This window comes from Palaemon carinicauda, chromosome 1 (genome assembly GCF_036898095.1).
Source record: "Palaemon carinicauda isolate YSFRI2023 chromosome 1, ASM3689809v2, whole genome shotgun sequence".
Taxonomy (NCBI): Eukaryota; Metazoa; Arthropoda; class Malacostraca; order Decapoda; family Palaemonidae; genus Palaemon; species Palaemon carinicauda.
The window spans coordinates 11,010,084-11,030,142 of NC_090725.1; the positions used below are offsets into that span (position 1 = coordinate 11,010,084).

The following is a 20,059-nucleotide window of genomic DNA, read 5'->3' on the forward strand; positions in this document are numbered from 1 at the left end:
CTCATAAAGAGTCTGGACGTCTTTTAAGTAAAATGAAGCGAACACCGACTTGCTCCTCCAAAAGGTCGCGTCCATAATACTTCGCAGAGATCTGTTTTGCTTAAAAGCCACGGAAGTTGCTATCGCTCTTATTTCGTGCGTCTTGACCTTAAGTAAACAACGATCTTTTTCACTTAAGTGAGAATGTGCCTCTCGGATTAAAAATCTAATAAAATACGATAAAGCATTTTTAGACATAGGCAATGAGGGCTTCTTAACGGAGCACCATAAGGCCTCAGACCCACCTCGTAAAGATCTGGTACGAGCTAAATAAAACTTAAGAGCTCTAACTGGGCACAGTACTCTTTCAAGCTCGTTGCCTACGATCTCTGATAGGCAAGGTATATCAAAAGATTTAGGCCAAGGACGAGAAGGCAGTTCATTTTTGGCCAAGAAACCAAGCTGAAGCGAACATGTGGCTTTATCTGTAGAGAAGCCGATGTTTTTACTAAAGGCATGGATCTCACTGACCCTTTTAGCCGAAGCCAAGCACACCAAAAAAAGCGTCTTGAGGGTGAGATCCTTCAGGGAGGCTGAATGCAATGGCTCAAACCTGTCGGACATTAGGAACCTTAGGACCACGTCTAAGTTCCAACCAGGAGTTGACATACGACGCTCCTTAGAGGTCTCGAAGGACTTGAGGAGATCTTGGAGATCTTTATTATTGGAAAGATCTAAGCCTCTATGTCTGAACACAGAAGCCAACATGCTCCTGTAGCCCTTAATAGTGGGAGCAGAGAGGGAGCGAACATTTCTCAGATGCAGGAGAAAATCTGCAATTTGGGCTACAGAGGTACTGGAAGAGGAAATGGATGATGACTTGCACCAATCTCTAAAGACCTCCCACTTCGACTGGTAGACCTTGATGGTAGATGTTCTCCTAGCCCTCGCGATCGCTCTGGCTGCCTGCTTCGAAAATCCTCGAGCTCTTGAGAGTCTTTCGATAGTCTGAAGGCAGTCAGACGAAGCGCGGGGAGGCTTTGATGAAGACTCCTTACGAGGGGCTGCCGTAAGAGATCCATCCTTAAAGGCAGACTCCTTGGAACGTCTACCAGCCATTGAAGTACCTCTGTGAACCACTCTCTCGCGGGCCAGAGGGGAGCAACCAACGTCAACCTTGTCCCTTCGTGAGAGGCGAACTTCTGCAGAACCCTGTTGATGATCTTGAACGGCGGAAATGCGTACGCGTCCAGGTGAGACCAGTCCAGCAGGAAGGCATCTATGTGGGCTGCCTCTGGATCTGGGACTGGAGAGCAATAGGTCGGGAGCCTTTTGGTCAAAGAGGTCGCAAAGAGGTCTATGGTGGGTTGACCCCAAGTCATCCAAAGACTCTTGCACACGTCCTTGTGGAGGGTCCATTCTGTGGGGATCACCTGACCTCTCCGACTGAGACAGTCCGCCAAGACGTTCAATTCCCCCTGGATGAACCTTGTCAATAGTGAGATGCCTCGATCTTTTGACCAGATGAGGAGGTCCCTTGCGATGACGAACAGTGTGTGGGAGTGAGTGCCTCCTTGCTTGGAGATGTACGCCAAGGCCGTGGTGTTGTCCGAATTCACTTCTACCACTTTGTTTCGTAGAAGACTCTCGAAACTCGTCAAAGCCAAGTGAACAGCCAACAGCTCCTTGCAGTTGATGTGCAGGCTCCTCTGATCTGACGTCCAAAGACCCGAACATTCCAGACCGTCCAGAGTCGCTCCCCAACCCAAATCCGACGCGTCTGAGAATAACACGTGGTTTGGGTTCTTGACCGCCAGGGACAAACCCTCTCGAAGACTTATGTTGCTGTCCCACCAGTTCAGGCACGTCTTTACTGGCTCGGAGATCAGGATTGAAACAGCTTCCAAAGTCTTGCCCTTGTCCCAATGGGAGTCTAGATGGAACTGGAGAGGGCGAAGGTGAAGTCTCCCTAGTGAGATAAATTGTTCCAGGGATGACAGAGTCCCTAGGAGGCTCATCCAACTTCTCACTGAGCAACGGTCTTTTCTCAGCATGAGGCGGACTTTGAGCAAGGCTTGATCTATCCTGGTGGCAGACGGAAAAGCCCGAAAAGCTAGACTGCGAATCTCCATCCCCAAATAGAGAATCGTCTGGGAGGGATTCAGTTGAGACTTTTCTAAGTTCACTAACAGTCCCAACTCCTTTGCAAGATCCAACGTCCATTGAAGGTCCTGCAGACAGCGATGACGGGACGATGCTCTGAGTAGCCAGTCGTCCAGGTACAGGGAGGCTCAAATTCCCGATAAATGAAGAAATTTTGCCACATTCCTCATGAGCCTCGTAAAAACAAGAGGAGCAGGGCTGAGGCCGAAGCACAGTGCTCGGAACTGGTACACCACATTCCTGTATACAAACCTTAGATACGGTTGAGAATCCGGGTGTATAGGAATGTGGAAGTACGCATCCTGCAGGTCGAGAGAGACCATCCAGTCTCCCTCTCTGACCGCTGCTAGGACGGACTTCGTGGTCTCCATCGTAAATTTTGTTTTTACAACAAAAACGTTGAGCGCACTGACATCCAGCACTGGCCTCCAACCTCCTGTATGCTTGGGGACTAGGAAGAGACGGTTGTAAAATCCCGGTGATTGAAGGTCCGAGACTTTCACCACCGCTCCCTTCTCTAGCAACTGAGACACCTGCTGATGTAGAGCTTGTCTCCTTGACTCCTCTCGATAAATGGGAGAGAGGTCTAAAGGAACTGTTACTAGGGGAGGTCTCCGTACAAACGGTATTTTGTACCCCTCCTTGAGCAACAACACAGACTCTCGGTCTGCACCCCTCTTCTCCCAGGCCTGCCAGAAGTTGTTCAGTCTGGCCCCTACCGCTGTCTGAGGACGTGGGCAGTCAGACTCTGCCACGGGAGGACTTGGATCCTCTCCTCTTGCCTCTTTTACTATCGGCACGAGCGCCTCCCCTACTGGGGGCTCTGCCACGAAAGGGCGGGATAAACCTCGTCGCTGGGGTATCGATCTTGGGTCTTACGACATAAGACGATGAAGGAGCAGCCTTGCACGCCGACGTAGCCATCAGGTCGTGGGTATCCTTCTGCACCAGTGAAGCCGCAAAATCCTTGATCAACTGCTGAGGAAACAAGGCAGATGACAACGGGGCAAAGAGAAGCTCCGACCTTTGGCAGGGAGTTACTCCTGCCGAAAGGAACGAGCAAAGATTCTCCCTCTTCTTCAGGACTCCTGCCGTAAAGGTGGCGGCGAGCTCATTAGAGCCATCACGGATGGCTTTGTCCATGCAGGACATAATAAGCACGGAAACATCACGGTCGGCCGAAGAGATCTTCCTGCTTAAGGCTCCTAGCGACCAATCTAAGAAGTTAAAAACTTCGAAGGCCCTGTAAACCCCTTTGAGGAGATGGTCAAGGTCCGAGGAGGACCAGTAAACTTTAGAGCGTCTCATGGCCAGGCGACGGGGAGAGTCTACGAGGCTTGAGAAGTCTCCCTGGGCAGAGGCAGGAACTCCCAAGCCGAGAACTTCTCCCGTGTCATACCAGACGCTCGCTCTAGAAGCCAGTTTAAAAGGAGGGAAAGCAAAGGCTGTCTTCCCCAAACTCCTCCTGGTGATCAACCAGTCGCCTAGCAAACGTAAAGCTCTCTTAGAAGAGCGAGAGAGCACTAGCTTAGTAAAGGACGGCTTAGAAGCAGCTAGGCCTAGCGTAAACTCTGACGGCGGCGAACGAGCAGCAGCAGTTACAAAATGGTTCGGAAACAGATCCTTAAAAATCAGCATGATTTTTTTAAAGTCCATAGAGGGCTGAGCAGCTTTAGGCTCCTCTCCGTCTGACAAAGTCCCCAAAGGAATATCAGTTGGAGGGGGATCAGCAACTTCCTCATCTGAAGGAACCTCGTCCGACAATTGCCGAGTCTCATGAAAAGGAGAGACCTGCCACGGCGGCAACGCTTGACAAGCAATGTCCACAAGCAAAGGAGCAGCAGTAGCAGTAGAGGAAGCGACGTCACGCCGCTGCTGAAAGGACTGAAATCCTTGTGACTGACCAACAACAACAACTGAAGTTGATTGACGCTCGACGTCACGTCGGAATTGCCTTGACTGCATAGACTGACCAAGCAAAACAACCTCCGACTGCGGTGATTGACGCTCAACGTCACGTCGAGGCAACGGAGCTGGTCGGCGAACGTCAGGTCGAGGCTGCGGCGGCAGCGGCTGAACGTCAACACGAGACTGCGGCAGCGGCTGAACGTCAACACGAGACTGCAGTAGCGGCTGAAAGTCAACACGAGACTGCAGCGAGGGAGAAACCATGCCACGTGACTGACGTGAAAAACTACTGATATCACGTTTCAAAGTACAAGAAACGTCAGCCCTAACGTCAAACGGATGAGTAAATACTCGTTTGGGCGGCTGACGGCCAGAGTCTCGTTCAGCGTAACGGCGACTCGAAAGCAAAGGATCATCTCGAACCTGCTCAACGTCATACTCCTCCATAAGGGAGGTAAGCTTAGTCTGCATGTCCCGCAGGACAACCCATTTGGGATCAACGGGAGTCGGAATGGGCCGGGACGACGGTAACGTCTGTGTTGGCAAAACATTGCCTTTAACGCGACCCTCGGACCCCGTGTTACGCTTGCGTTTAATAGGCGAACAGTCTTCCGACGACTGCAAAGGGTCAGAGCTGTCCCAATGGCTACAGCCAGGACGCTGGACCTGTCCTGAAGGGACTGACTTTCGCTTCAAGGGTCTAGAAAACTTGCGCCAAGGTTTCTTTTGCGAAAAGTCTTCGGATGACGAGGAGAACACAGTCTCAACCGTCTTATGGTAAGGGCGATCTTGACGAGAAACGTCCGATACCAAAGAGGGAACGTCTGTACGTTGGTTAAAGCCTCTCGTCCCCTTAAGTCCTACGACATTACTTCTCCCTGGTGCAGGGGAGCCTGAAAGAGGTCTCGGACTGGGGGAGCGACAAGCACGAACAGACGAACCCTCGGTCGCAACACTAAATACACTTTGCGCACTTTATCACTTTATCACTACGATTTTCTGATTTACCACTCTGACACTTCAATAACTTCACATCTGACATGAGTTGGTTACGGTCCGATGCTAAGGACTCAACTTTTTCGCCTAAAGCTTGAATCGCAAGAAACATATCCCGCATGGACGGTTCATGAGTGCTAGTAGGGGGTTCAGGAACAACTACTACAGGGGAAGGATTAGGTTCAGGGGCCTGGGAGGAGGAAAATTCCAATGACCTAGAGGAGCTTCTCCTCACCCTATCTCTCTCCGGCTTACAAGTATATTTATCATATTCAAGCCAGTCGAATTCCGACAAGACCACGCACTCATCACACCGATCTCCTAATTGGCAGGATTTACCCCGGCAATTAGAACAAACGGTATGTGGGTCGAGAGAGGCCTTGGGAAGACGTTTGTTACAATCCCTCGCATTACACTTGCGAAATTTAGGTCCAGGGATAGGAGAAGGGTCAGCCATATTGAACAATCAGAGAAAATCCAAAACAAAACCAAAGTCATCAACAATAAACACTAGCCAAAAAAGGGTTTCAAGAGTTTTAATTAAAGAAAAAACACCCGTCACAGCGAAAGCTCAAAAACAACCAAAATAAAGTACTTCACCAAAAAGGACGAAAACTCAAGGTCATCAGCGAGCGGAATCAACTTGTCGATAAGACCGACAGAGAAGAACTGGAGATGTTTACAAGTATATGCGGTATCTGGCCGATAGTCGGCGCTGGTGGTCACACCCGCAACCTTCATGGCGATCGCTCGCGAGTTTTTGGTTTCTGTCGAGCCGTCCGAGACGTCAGCTATTATATATTCACCGGCTAAGTTTAATATTTAAAAATGAGATTTACAGAAATATTTTCAAACTTAAGGGAATGCCACCATCATCAATAACACCTATGTAATTTCTCAATGAATTAAACTAAGGTGAAATAAATCTTCAACAAATGAGTCAAAATTATAATGATCTTTTAAGTATTTCATTCACTTAAAAAAAATGATTAAAGGAGATGAATTATTTGAATGCATGACAAAAACTCGAGAGGGATATTCACCACATACTGTACTAAAGAAATAACAGTATTCAAGAATACATTACTCTACTGTCATTGATAAAAAAAAAATTAAACATTCCTATATTTCCTTTAAAACCTTACCTGGGTCCAACATTGTACTCTAGCACCGCTAGGATTCCAGTCGCGAAAGTCGGCATGTTCGTGTAATCTTGGAAGAGTGAGATACAGACACAGCTGTGAGTAGGCATCCTTGTTAGGTGCAAATTTCTCTAACTCATTTAAAACCTGTGGATGAAAATAGTGCTGATTATTAAAATCATAGCAAATGAATCATAAAATCACTAAAACTATTCACAAAACCATGAACATGAAATCAAGCTATGGCACAATACGTTATGATGTTCCTAAAATAAAAATAATAAAGTAACATACTGATACTTCAGCATCTATTCCCCAAAAAATATTAAGTTACAATTGAGGTTATAGTACAAGTATAATCTATATGCAACTGATGAGAAGATGAGTGACTTCAAGCACTAGAAGAGAAGAGACAAGGCAGAGGTTCATTTAATTATTAATCCCCTGGTGATCCCGGGCGTGACAAAATCGCTGTAAGGCTCATGACTTACAAAAAGTTTTACAGTGAAGAACGACATCATGTGTCAATCTACTTATGTTGACGTTTTGTAGCGTAAATAACAAATGAACAAAGACGGAAAGAAACTGAAAATTGCATTAAAGGTTGCTCATGAATGGCAGAGCCAAGGGACAGTGACATTACCCTAGCAAGCAGGACAATGCCCTAGAGACTGACCACATTTACATATGATCAGCGCCCAAGCCCGTCTCCATCCAAACTAGGACCAGGGAGATTCAACCAATAGCAGCTGATAACTCAACAGTAGACCTATAGGCTTCCCCAAACTCCCAACCTTAGCTCACAAGGATGGTGAGCTGAATAAATGTTCTATATAGCTACATTAACGGATGACCTCATAGGTTTAATGTAGAATGCTGTAACAATCACAGTCGTTCTCAAGACAAGATAAGAAGATAGAAATCTACATGCTGAAAAAACACAAGGTACAGTTGAAGAAGATGATTTGGGAAGAATTAAATTATCATGAAGTAGGAAAGGTGTACAGTAGGTGTGAAAGCAATGCAATCAATCAAAAAAATAAACAGGTTGTCACAGGAAATATTCACGAATGCAAAATAAAGTATCACAGGGTTAGAAAGAGACTGTGTTCATTGACATCGCTTTCTTGGTTCTGCAGTGCAAAGGAAGTCATTGACACTCAAGTCTGAAGGATCAGGCCTTCTTCAGATAGCACTGCAGAGCCATCACGGATGGAGAGGATGGAGAAGGGCTCGAACCTGGGAACGTGCCTAGGGCGGGTTCCAAGTCTTACATACATACATATACCAACGCACTTCCCCCAATTTTGGGGGGCAGCCGACATCAAACAAATGAAAAAAAAATGGGGACCTTTTCTCTCTACATTCCTCCCAGCCTGACAAGGGACTCAACCCTCCCCCGTTATCCACCACAGATGAAGCTTCATAACGCTGAATCCGCTACTGCTGCTACATCCGCAGACATCCAAGGCAACCGGAGGAAGCAGCAGGGCCTGCCGGATCTGTGTCACAATTGCTCGTCATTCATTCCTATCTCTAGCACCCTCTCTTGCCTCTCTCACATCTATCCTCCTATCACCCAGAGCTTTCTTCACTCCATCCATCCACCCAAACCTTGGCCTTCCTCTTGTACTTCTCCCATCAACTCTTGCATTCATCACCTTCTTTAGCAGACAGCCATTTTCCATTCTCAAGTTTTGGCCACACAAAAATTTTAAGCTTAATACTGGGGCCTCAAAGGGGAGGTACATCTGCAGAGCTTGTACTTGTACGTGACAAGGTATTCTCAGGGGAATCATCAATTCTGGTAAAGCCCCGTTGAGGATTTTCTGATTTAACAGAGCTCTTTATCCTTTCTCCGTCCTTTCTTTCCCTTGAGTGATAACGGGGAGGAGGAGGAGTGAGAGGATAAAATTAGAAAAGCATTATTGCATAAAAGATGCAAATTCTAATTCAAGCCCAGCTAGCTTAGACCTTGAATCAAGATTCCTAGCCTACCTGCCAACCATCCTCTGTGGAATTACTCGTAGAACAAAGGAATAGTAGCCTGATCTGAATTATCCCTTGAAATATTAACCCTTTTACCCCCAAAGGACGTACTGGTACGTTTCACAAAACTCATCCCTTTACCCCCATGGACGTACCGGTACGTCCTTGCAAAAAAATGCTATTTAAAGTTTTTTTTGTATATTTTTGATAATTTTTTGTGGAAATTCATGCATTTTCCAAGAGAATGAGACCAACCTGACCTCTCTATGACAAAAATTAAGGCTATTAGAGAAATTTGAAAAAAATACACTGCAAAATATGCTGGAAAAAAAATAACCCCTGGGGGTTAAGGGTTGGAAATTTCCAAATAGCCTGGGGTATAAGGGATTGGGTCAGTCATATGAAGAGAATAAGAAGAAGTTTTGGAAAGAAGTGAAGAGAGTAAAGGAAGGCTGGTGCAAGAATTGAAGAGACAGTGAAAGATGGAAATGGAAGGTTGTTAAAAGGAGAGGAGGCAAGGAAAAGGTGGGCGGAATATTTTGAAAGTTTGCTGAATGTTGAGGATAATAGGGAGGCAGATATAATTGCTGTTCCAGGTGTTGAGGTGCCAGTGATGGGAGATGAGAATGAGAGAGAGATTACAATAGATGAAGTGAGGAGAGCACTAGATGAAACGAGAGTAGGAAAAGCATCTGGTATGGATGGTGTGAAAGCTGAGATGTTGAAGGAAGGGGGTGTGACTGTACTTGAATGGTTGGTGAGATTGTTTAATATGTGTTTTGTGATGTCAATGGTACCAGTAGATTGGGTTTGTGCATGTATTGTACCACTATATAAGGGTAAGGGAGATGTGCATGAGTGTTGTAATTCAAGAGGTATTAGTTTGTTGAGTGTAGTTGGAAAAGTGTATGGTAGAGTATTGATTAATAGGATTAAGGATAAAACAGAGAATGCAATCTTGGAAGTACAGGGTGGTTTTAGAAGAGGTAGGGGTTGTATGAATCAGATTTTTACAGTTAGGCAGATATGCGAGAAATATTTAGCAAAAGGGTAAGGAGGTGTATGTTGTGTTTATGGATCTGGAGAAAGCATATGATAGAGTTGATAGGGAAGCAATGTGGAATGTGATGAGGTTATATGGAGTTGGTGGAAGGTTGTTGCAAGCAGTGAAAAGTGTCTACAAAGGTAGTAAAGCATGTGTTAGAATAGGAAATGAAGTGAGTGATTGGTTTCCGGTGAGAGTGGGGCTGAGACAGGGATGTGTGATGTCGCCATGGTTGTTTAACTTGTATGTTGATGGAGTGGTGAGAGAGGTGAATGCTCGAGTGCTTGGACGAGGATTAAAACTGGTAGGCGAGAATGACCATGAATGGGAGGTAAATCAGTTGTTGTTTGCGGATGATACTGTACTGGTAGCAGACACAGAAGAGAAGCTTGACCGACTAGTGACAGAATTTGGAAGGGTGTGTGAGAGAAGGAAGTTGAGAGTTAATGTGGGTAAGAGTAAGGTTATGAGATGTACGAGAAGGGAAGGTGGTGCAAGGTTGAATGTCATGTTGAATGGAGAGTTACTTGAGGAGGTGGATCAGTTTAAGTACTTGGGGTCTATTGTTGCAGCAAATGGTGGAGTGGAAGCAGATGTACGTCAGAGAGTGAATGAAGGTTGCAAAGTGTTGGGGGCAGTTAAGGGAGTAGTAAAAAATAGAGGGTTGGGCATGAATGTAAAGAGAGTTCTATATGAGAAAGTGATTGTACCAACTGTGATGTATGGATCGGAGTCGTGGGGAATGAAAGTGATGGAGAGACAGAAATTGAATGTGTTTGAGATGAAGTGTCTAAGGAGTATGGCTGGTGTATCTCGAGTAGATAGGGTTAGGAACAAAGTGGTGAGGGAGAGAACGGGTGTAAGAAATGAGTTAGCGGCTAGAGTGGATATGAATGTGTTGAGGTGGTTTGGCCATGTTGAGAGAATGGAAAATGGTTGTCTGCTAAAGAAGGTGATGAATGCAAGAGTTGATGGGAGAAGTACAAGAGGAAGGCCAAGGTTTGGGTGGATGGATGGTGTGAAGAAAGCTCTGGGTGATGGGAGGATAGATGTAAGAGAGGCAAGAGAGCGTGCTAGAAATAGGAATGAATGGCGAGCGATTGTGACGCAGTTCCAGTAGGCCCTGCTGCTTCCTCCGGTGCCATTAGATGACCGCGGAGGTAGCAGCAGTAGGGGAGTCAGCATTATGAAGCTTCATCTGTGGTGGAAATGTGGGAGGTTGGGCTGTGGCACCCTAGCAGTACCAGCTGAACTCGGTTGAGTCCCTGATTAGGCTGAAAGAACATAGAGAGTAGAGGTCCCCTTTTTGTTTTGTTTCATTGTTGGTGTCGACTACCCCCCAAAATTGGGGAAAGTGCCTTGGTATATGGATGGATAAGGGTTAATCCCTTCTTACTCTTACAGTTTCCATCTCCTTTACCTACCCTTTTAGCCACTAATTCTAAATACTAAATCATTTGTATATCCAAACAATTGTTTATCAGAATAACGAGTAACACTCCTCGTGGTATTAACAGTTTCTAATAATGACTCTTTGTATGACTTAGAATTTTAGGTGTGATTCTCGACAGCAAATTTACTTCTGAGAAACACACAAGGTCTGTGTCTTCTTCAATTGCACAAAAAATGGACTTATTGAGAAAGTCAAGATTTTTGGTGATCAATCTATCCTGAAGAAGTGTTTTAATTCTTTCATTTTATCTTATTTCGAGTAAAGTTCTCTTGTCTGGTCTTCTGCTGCTGATTCTCATCTTAATTTGTTGGACAGGAACTTACGGTCTATTAAATTTCTTATTCCTGATCTAGATATTAACCTCTGGCACCGTCATTCTATTAGCTCACTAAGCATGTTGCATAAGATTCTTTATAATTCTGATCATCCTTTAAATTCAGATCTTCCCGGACAGTTCCATCCTGTTCATAATACTAGGTATGCAGTTAATTCTAATAGTCAGGCCTTCATCATGAGGCTCAATACTGTACTACACAGAACTCTGAAGTTTTATTCCAGCTGTGACCAAGTTGTGGAAGGATCTTCCTAATTAGGTAGTTGAATCCGTAGAACTTCAAAAGTTCAAACTTGCAGCAAATGTTTTTATGTTGAACAGGCTTACATAAGTCCTTTTATAGTTTATAAATCAAATATCTGCTTTAATGTTGTTAATATTTTAAAAATATTCTATTTAAAATTTCATTACTTCTTATATCGTTAATTCATTTCCTTATTTCCTCTCCTAACTGGGCTACTTTTCCCTGTTGGAGCCCTTGGGCTTATAGCCTCTTGTTTTTCCAACTAGGGTTGTAGCTTAGTTAGTAGTAGTAATAATAATAATAATAATAATAATAATAATAATAATACAGTAATGCCGCACAACACAAAAATAATTCGTTTTGGAGTGGCTTTCGTAAAGTGACTTTTTCGTGTTGTGAAGCATTACACATGCAAATTGCCTAATTTGTTCCAAACCCTACAAAACACCACATTAAATCTCATTATAAAGCTACAGTATATCCACAATGAAATATTGTACAGCCAAATACATTTGAACCATTCAATATACCTAAACTAAATGTTAATACCTGTAAATTAAGTAGTTATTATGGTAAAGTTTTACTGTATTACAGATTCTCATTTCGAACAGATAATATATATTTTCCTGTAGTAAATAACATGACTTGACCCAATTTGACCTTCATTTCAACCGCAAACAAACAGAACAACCAATTCGACTAACTTTAAGTAGCCGGACTAGTTGCTGTTATTACGGATGAAATGAAGGTGAAAACCGGTTAAATCACGTTATTTTCTACAGGAAAACATATATTTTCTGTAAAAATTTTTAAATATATAAAGTCTTTTGTTATATTTATTCTGTTAAAATGTTTAAATATAATGACTTGTTCAAATTCCGTGTCACTTCACTCACGTAAGTACTGCAAACGCTAACATTAGCAATGTTACGCAACATTAGCAATGTTACGCAACATTACCAATGTTACGCAACATTACCAATGTTATGCAACTTTACCAACATTACAATGGCATTGCTAACGTTAGCAATGCTACGATAATATTAGCATGTGTATTTTAAAAAATTTCTCCATATACCCTTTACACAATATATAAAAAGGTACAAAAGGGTACAGAACCTAACAAACCCACCTAACCTAACCTAGAAGTTACAAGGTCACAACCCCTAATCGGGGGCAAACCCCCGGACCCCCTTCCCAGGTTACAACCCCTAGCTGGGGCTTCCCCCCTTCCCAGGTCACAAACTTGTACTGGCAAGCAGTAATGCTGAGCTCCGCACCCTAAACACATTAAAATTAAAAAAATTAATGACTTACTTTTATGACCTGGATCGGCGTTTCTTCTTGGTTTTAGATACCTTAGTTTGGGTATTGCAGTAATATACGTGAATGTCTTTCCTGTACGACAGGAAGGAACAGCACTGTAAACGTTGAGATATTACATTGTGTGATTTTAGGAAATTATCAACATTGGATGTATAAAAAAAATCACCATGAAATTTAGCAAATGCTTTTAAGTATGGAATACCGCAACCGTTACGTTTCTATAACTTCCTCCATAGCAAAATACGAAAAAAATAGCTCACTCGAAATAACAAACAACTGATTAGGACAGAGGTTTCCACGGAAAAGGATTTGTTGGGAGGGGTATGAAGAGACCACGTAAAGAGATAGGGGAAGGGGTAGGGATATATTAACCCTCACCCCCTGTGCAAACTTTCCATACGTATGGGTTTGTGATTGGTTAACAGGAAAATAACGGAGTCTAGAGAGTAAACATGAATGAACTAGAATGGGAAACTTGTCCAGAGCAAGTACTTATGTGAAATCGGGGTGTGACAAGGTAATGACAAAATTTGTAAAAGTACTGTAATATAGAAAGATAAAATGGAATGAATGATAAATAATATTCAAAGGGAATATAAAATGGGGTGATTTTATAAGGTATCGGATAATAAAACAAGTAGTACTAGGGTCAAACATAATATGTATACGAGGGTATTACATAAAAGGAACGGTATAGTTGTACTGAATCAAGTCATATACTTGAATAAAGCAGGTGAAGTCGAATAACTAAATTTGGTGGGTACAGAAGAAGAAATCCTATTGGTGGAGGTGGAGTCTATGCGTAGGGGGGAGGAGATTATGCGCAGAAAGTCGAAACCTGCTATGTACAAACGAACGAACGAGAGCGACTACAAGCGAACCGTAGAATGACAAAATATAAATGAAAAACACTCTTAATGTTAGCATTTTACGCTGACATTGCTACTGTTAGATTGCGGAGCTTAATATTACCGTAATTTTTCATTGGTTTATCCAAGAAGGTAATGTATAGAGAAGAAAAGGCTTGTTTTACCATTATATACTGTTTCCCTAGTATGTTTTCCCCACCCAAAACCCCGAGTTCCCACTGGGGACCCCCTTTATCGTTGGATATAAATATACTGTATATATATTTCTGAAACTATTCATTTGCGACGGGAACGAGTGTCATTTTCGAAGAAAGCCAATTTTTTTCTGTAGAAAAAAGTAGTTTTTCCCCTAGGTTACATTGCCCTGTAATACAATAAAATAATACCGTTATTACAACATATTGCAATAATAAATGGAAAATACAATATATACAGTACAATACTGTACTATTATAGTTACCCCTATTATAGACTACAGCTACATTTTCTATTTTCTGTTGTCTGAACCCATTTTCTTAAATTCTGTGATGGGTGACTATTTTGTTCTCGGCCTGACTGGCAAATATTTTTCCTTAAAGTGAAAAATATTTTGTAAAACGAGTCATAAAAATATTCGCATCTCGTTTCGTAGCTTGAAAATTTCGTAAGCAGTCTCTTTCGTGGAGAGGTATGATGATAATAATAATAATAATAATAATAATAATAATAATAATAATAATAATAACGAGCTCTACATGCAACCCATAGGGGATGAGGACTATATCTTTGAATAGCAATCAATTACTACAGCATTTGGCACAAAAACTGCCTAAAAGGCAGAGCAGACATACTTTGATTATCAGGAACTTAGCCCTATATACAAAACAAACCAGGATAAAGTTAACATAACACGGTAAGACATGAAAGTCAACAATTAAAGTGAGCAGACAATGCAAAAGAACTAGGTAGATAAAGTGGTTATGTAACTACTTGGTGCAGTTTCACCCCAGCAATATGAGTTAAGTACATCACTGGTTGGTTCCGAAAGGAAAAAAAAATTATTTTAAGGTTGGGAAGCATATGCTTCGTAAATAAATGCTTTGTGACTTATAGGTACGATTCTGCAAAATAATGGGTGATTTTGAATATATAAAACTACGAAATACTGAGGATTATAGACCGAGTGAACTGGAAGGACCACATCATATGTGAGGAGGATGATAGAAAACTACAAAATGCTAAAGGTTATAGACCGAGCGAACTACATCATATATGAGGAAGATGATAGTCCAAAGGATCAAAAATAAGACAAAAATGGTATAGAGAGTCATAGGGTCTTTTGACTGGCCAGACAGTAGTACATTGGATCCGACTCTCTCATCATGGTTAATTTTGCCTTTGCCTACACACACACACCGAATGGTCTGGCCTATTCTTTACAGATTCTCCTCTGTCCTCAAACACCTGACAACACTGAGATAACTAAACAAATCTTCTTACTGCACTGTAATTGCTCAGTGGCCACTTTCCTCTTGGTAAGGGTAGAAGAGACTCTTTAGCTATGGTAAGCAGATCTTCTAGGAGGACACTCCAAAATCAAACCATTGTTCTCTAATCTTAGGTAGTGCCATAGCCTCTTTATCATGGTATTCCAATGTCTTGGGTTAGAGTTCTCTTGCTTGAGGGTATGCTCGGGCACACTATTCTATCTTATTTCTCTCCCTCTTGTTTTGTTAAAGATTTTATAGTTTATATAGGAAATATTTATTTTAATCTTGTTGGTCCTCTTAAAATACTTTATCTTTCTTTGTTTCCTTTCCTCACTGAGCTATTTTCCCTGTTGGAGCCCCTGGCCTTAAACCTTCCTTCTTTTCCAACTAGGATTGTAGCTTAGCAAGTAATAATAATAATAGTAATAATAATAATAATAATAATAATAATAATAATAATAATAATAATGAGAAGAGGTGGATAGTAGTTGATCAGAATAGTTCACTAGTACCATCTTAGTTTAAATAGTTGTACTTATAGAGGTAGTTGAATGAAAAAAATAGTAAAGAAAATAATCAGAAGAAAGGGCATACTCGCATGCCTACAGTGGAAGGGAATCTAGGCACAAGAAAGAGAATTAACTTCACATATAATCCACTCAACATTTCAACTGTCCTTAGTAAAAGTTTAGTATAAGCACAGAGATTGTATTAAGTTCGTACGAGACTCATCACAGATAAATAGTCATAATTAACTCTTCACTAAAAATATTAACTTTTAAAAGTAACACTCGAAAGTATTGTTTCTTCCAAATCATGTATTCAGGTTTTGAGATAAATTTTCAACCCATTTAAACTTCTATGCTTATGGCACTAACATTTCATAATTATCATAAACTCTGGGTACATAGTTACCATCATAACATTAACCAAATTCATAATGATTACCAATTCAATATTAACACCCATTCAAATAGTTTTAGTAATGTGTATACCTGTAGAGTCAACATACCTTGACTAGTTCATCAACAGCACCCTCTTTGCTTGGATTTGCCGGTGCTTCAGCTTTAATACACAAAAGTTCAAAGTATTTATACTTGAGCACAATAAAGTGAAATTTCTTGGCCTCAAAAGCATCTATAGCCTGCAAAAATAACAATAAATAGTAAGACATGGTTAAACCAAACTACCAGCAAGTTGTTAAGTAGGATGAGAGGAAATTCCTTCATAGACAAACTTATTTCAAACTTACAAGGGAATAATATGCACAGATTATTAGGTTGTCAACCAATGTGTGATTATTACTATACATTATAACTCTTAAAGTAAACAAGACGGTTGATTTGACTAATACTGATAAAAACAAGACGGTTGATTTGACTAATACTGATAAGCTCTTACTTCCAAAGGTTGCACAAATTCCAAGACGTCATCCCACTGCCCATCGAGAATGAGTTGTCGTAAGAAGAGAGCATCATCGGAGTGATTGCCGTTAATGATACCGGTTTCCCTCTCGACGTTCAACTGCGAGATGTGCAAGCAACGATTTTGTAGGAACTCGAGGGTAAGGCGCACAACATCTTCCTCTCGCAAAGAGAGGTGTGCGCTCGGCATTTTGATGATGCCTAAAAATTAATCTTCATTAATGACTGATAATATGCACTATAACCAAACAGAAATTAAAATTTTAAAGAGAACAATAGACATGATCTCCAAAATTCTATCATAATAAACAACTCAAATCTTTATAATAATTATACTAAATACAGGACAATACAGAAATACTTTAATTTAAATTTACAAGGAGATAGGGAAGTAAACTAAAAACTAATAAATACTTAAGAGTAAAATCTTTCATAGCATCACTGACTTAATATAAAATAAAACAACTCACCCCTTCCCAACATCCTCTATAGGTTATTTCAACATTAAAACTCCGCCAACAAGTTGGAAGGAGGGCACCAGCCACCCATTGAGATACTACTGCTAGAGAGTTATGGGGTCCTTTGACTGGCCAGACAGTACTACGTTGGATCCTTCTCTATGGTTACGGTTATTTCCCTTTGCCTACACATACACCAAATTGTCTGGCCTATTCTTTACAAATTCTCCTCTGTCCTCATGCACCTGACAACACTGAGATTACCTAACAATTCTTTACTTAACAGGTTAACTACTGCACTGTAATTGTTCAGTGGCAACTTTCCTCTTGGTAAGGGTAGAAGAGACTCTTTAGCTATGATAAGCAGCTCTTCTAGAAGAACACTCCAAAATCAAACCATTGTTCTCTAGTCTTGGGTAGTGCCACAGCCTCTATACCATGGTCTTCCACTATCTAGGGTTAGAGTTCTCTTGCTTTGGGGGTACACTCGGGTACACTATTCCATCTCATTTTTCTTCCTCTTGTTTTGTTAAACTTTTTATAGTTTATATAGGAAAAAACTTTAAATGTTGTTACTCTTAAAATATTTTATTTTTCATTGTTTCCTTTCCTCGTTTGGGATATTTCCCCTGTTGGGGCCACTGGGTTTATAGCATCCTGCTTTTCCAACTAGGATTGCAGCTGAGCAAGTAATAATAATAATAATAATAATAATAATAATAATAATAATAATAATAATTGCATAGGCTAGTCCTCAAGACTGCCCCTCCCAACAGCCAAAAAAAAAAAAAATAAATAAATAAATAAATAAATAAATAAATAAATAAAACTCGGCATATTCAAGGAAGGTTTTTTCTACTATCATCGTTAAAAATAGAAAAGCTGATCCTCTAAGCATACATCATCAACGTAACTGTTCTGTGGTTTGCTCAGTACAAAGAATTTTCCATTTACTGCATTGTCATCACAAGTGTTACTGCACACTTTTCGGGTTAGTTTTTTTTTTTTCTTTACCAAATACCACCTGATTCTAAGTAGACTTGCATCTAATATAAAACATTCACAATTCACTATTATTCTTTCCAGGGAACATGGGTCTCTTATCTTCATCACTGACCTACAATGTACTCTATAGACCATATTTACCCTCATTGTCTTCCATTCCTGATTAAAAATACAAGACCATTTCCATTTCCTTCAGTCCCTTTTCTTTACTAAAAATTACTACCGGTATTTATCTATTTTTCCACCTTCTCAAAGATCTTTCATGATGCATTTACTTAAGACCTCACCTTATCTTGGATAAATCAATTTCCCTCATCGCCATGATCTCTAATACTAACTTTTTTCACCCATTTTCTGCACTTTATCATCAAAAGCTGCTAATGTCTTCATCTCCTCTCCAAATCAAATCCAGGCACATAACTTTTATCATCATTTATATTGGGGTGGCCCTATGTCAAGGAACTGATAATAGCCTGAGGGTTTTTTGTATTAGTGCTTTGATTTAACCATAATACAACAGTAAAACAATTTCAATATTAATTTTCTATATTCTTAACAGTCAAGATGTTTTCTTACATTTTTATTCCTATTTATAAAAGGCATTCCTATGTGGACACACAAGTAAGGTAGGTCACAGATTGGAGAGAGCCTGAGACCTTTTTATTATTATTATTATCATTATTATTACCATTATTATTATTATTATTATAAGCTAGGCTGTAACACTGGTTGGAAAAGCAAGATGCTATAAGCCTAAGAGCTCCAACATGGAAAAATAGGCCGGTGAGGAAAGGGAACTCGAAAATAAACAAACTAAAAGAGAGGAATAAACAATTAAAATAAAATATTTCAACAACAGTATCAACATTAAATTAGATCCTTCACAAATAAACTATAAAAAAAAAAAAAAGAGGAAGAGAAATAGATATGTGTGCACGAGTGTACAAGAGGAAGAGAAATAGATGTAAGTGTGCACAAGTGTACTCCTAAGCAAGAGAACTTACCAAGACAGTGGAAGGCCAAGGCACAGAGGCTATGGCACTACCCAAGATCAGAGAACATTGTTTTGATTTTGGAGTTTCCTTCTCTAAGAAGACCTGCTTACCATAGATAAAGAGTCTCTTCTACCCTTATCAAGAGGAAAGTAGCCACTGAACAATTACATTGCAGTAGTTAACCTCTTGAGTGAAGAATTGTTTGGTAATTTCAACGTAGTCAGGTATATGAAGACAAATGTGAATGTGGTACGAATAGGCCAGACTATTTGATTTATGTGTAGGCGAAGGGAAAATGAGCCATAACTAGAGAGAGAAATCCAATGTAGTACTGTCTGGCCAGTCAAAGGACCCAATAACTCTAACATTAGTATCTCAATATGTTCTTTTATAGCTACTCTATTGATTAATTATACAATAATCCTAACACTAACAAAGGTTACATTTCCCTATAATTTACAAATCTCATTTTTCAACCTTTTCTCTAATAACTATACGCTACATAACATGCATACACAGTACTATATAGGCTTGATATAGGAATATACCAACCAAGATGTTTGATTAAGATATATATATATATAGGTAGTAGGTTGGCCAGGGCACAAGCTACCCATTGAGGTACTAGAGAGTTATGGGGTCTTTTGACTGGCCAGACAGTACTTCATTGGATCCTTTTCTCTATTTACTGTTCATTTTCTCTTTGCTAACACACACACATCAAATAATTTGGCCTATTTTTTACATATTCTCCTCTGTCCTCATACACTTGAAAACACTGAGATTACCAAACAATTCTTCTTCACCCAAGGCGTTACTGCACTGTAATTGTTCAGTGGCCACTTTCTTCTTGTTAAGAGTAGAAGAGACTCTTAGCTGAGATCAGCAGCTCTAGGAGGACACTCCAAAATAACCATTGTTCTCTAATCTTGGGTAGTGCCTTAGCCTCTGTTCCATGGTCTTCCACTGTCTTCGGATGAAGTTCTTTTGTCTTAAGGGTACACTAGGGCACGTTGTTTGTCTTGTTTCTCTTAATCTTGTTTTGATAAAGTTTTTATAGTTTATATGGGAGATATTTATTTTAATGTTGTTACTAAAGATTTTATTTTTCCTTGTTTCCTTTCCTCACTGGGGTATTTTCCCTGTTGGAGCACCTGGGCTTTAGCATCCTTCTTTTCCAACAAGCATTGTATCTTAGCAAGTAGTAGTAATAATGATAATAATATATATACATATATATATACATATATATATATATAT

At 40.7% G+C, this 20,059-nt stretch overlaps 1 protein-coding gene across 1 annotated transcript in view; it reads right to left on the minus strand.

The window, feature by feature from the left end:
* Window positions 1-20,059, minus strand: part of LOC137646902 (WD repeat-containing protein 47) — a 358,427-nt gene that overhangs the window by 306,808 nt on the left and 31,560 nt on the right. The window contains exons 2-4 of the mRNA XM_068379977.1: window positions 16,319-16,542; window positions 15,930-16,061; window positions 6,192-6,335 (exon numbers count right to left, since the gene is read on the minus strand). Of these exons, the coding sequence (XP_068236078.1) occupies window positions 6,192-6,335; window positions 15,930-16,061; window positions 16,319-16,531 (489 nt within the window). The 5' untranslated portion in view covers window positions 16,532-16,542. The remainder of the gene's footprint in view (window positions 1-6,191; window positions 6,336-15,929; window positions 16,062-16,318; window positions 16,543-20,059) is intronic.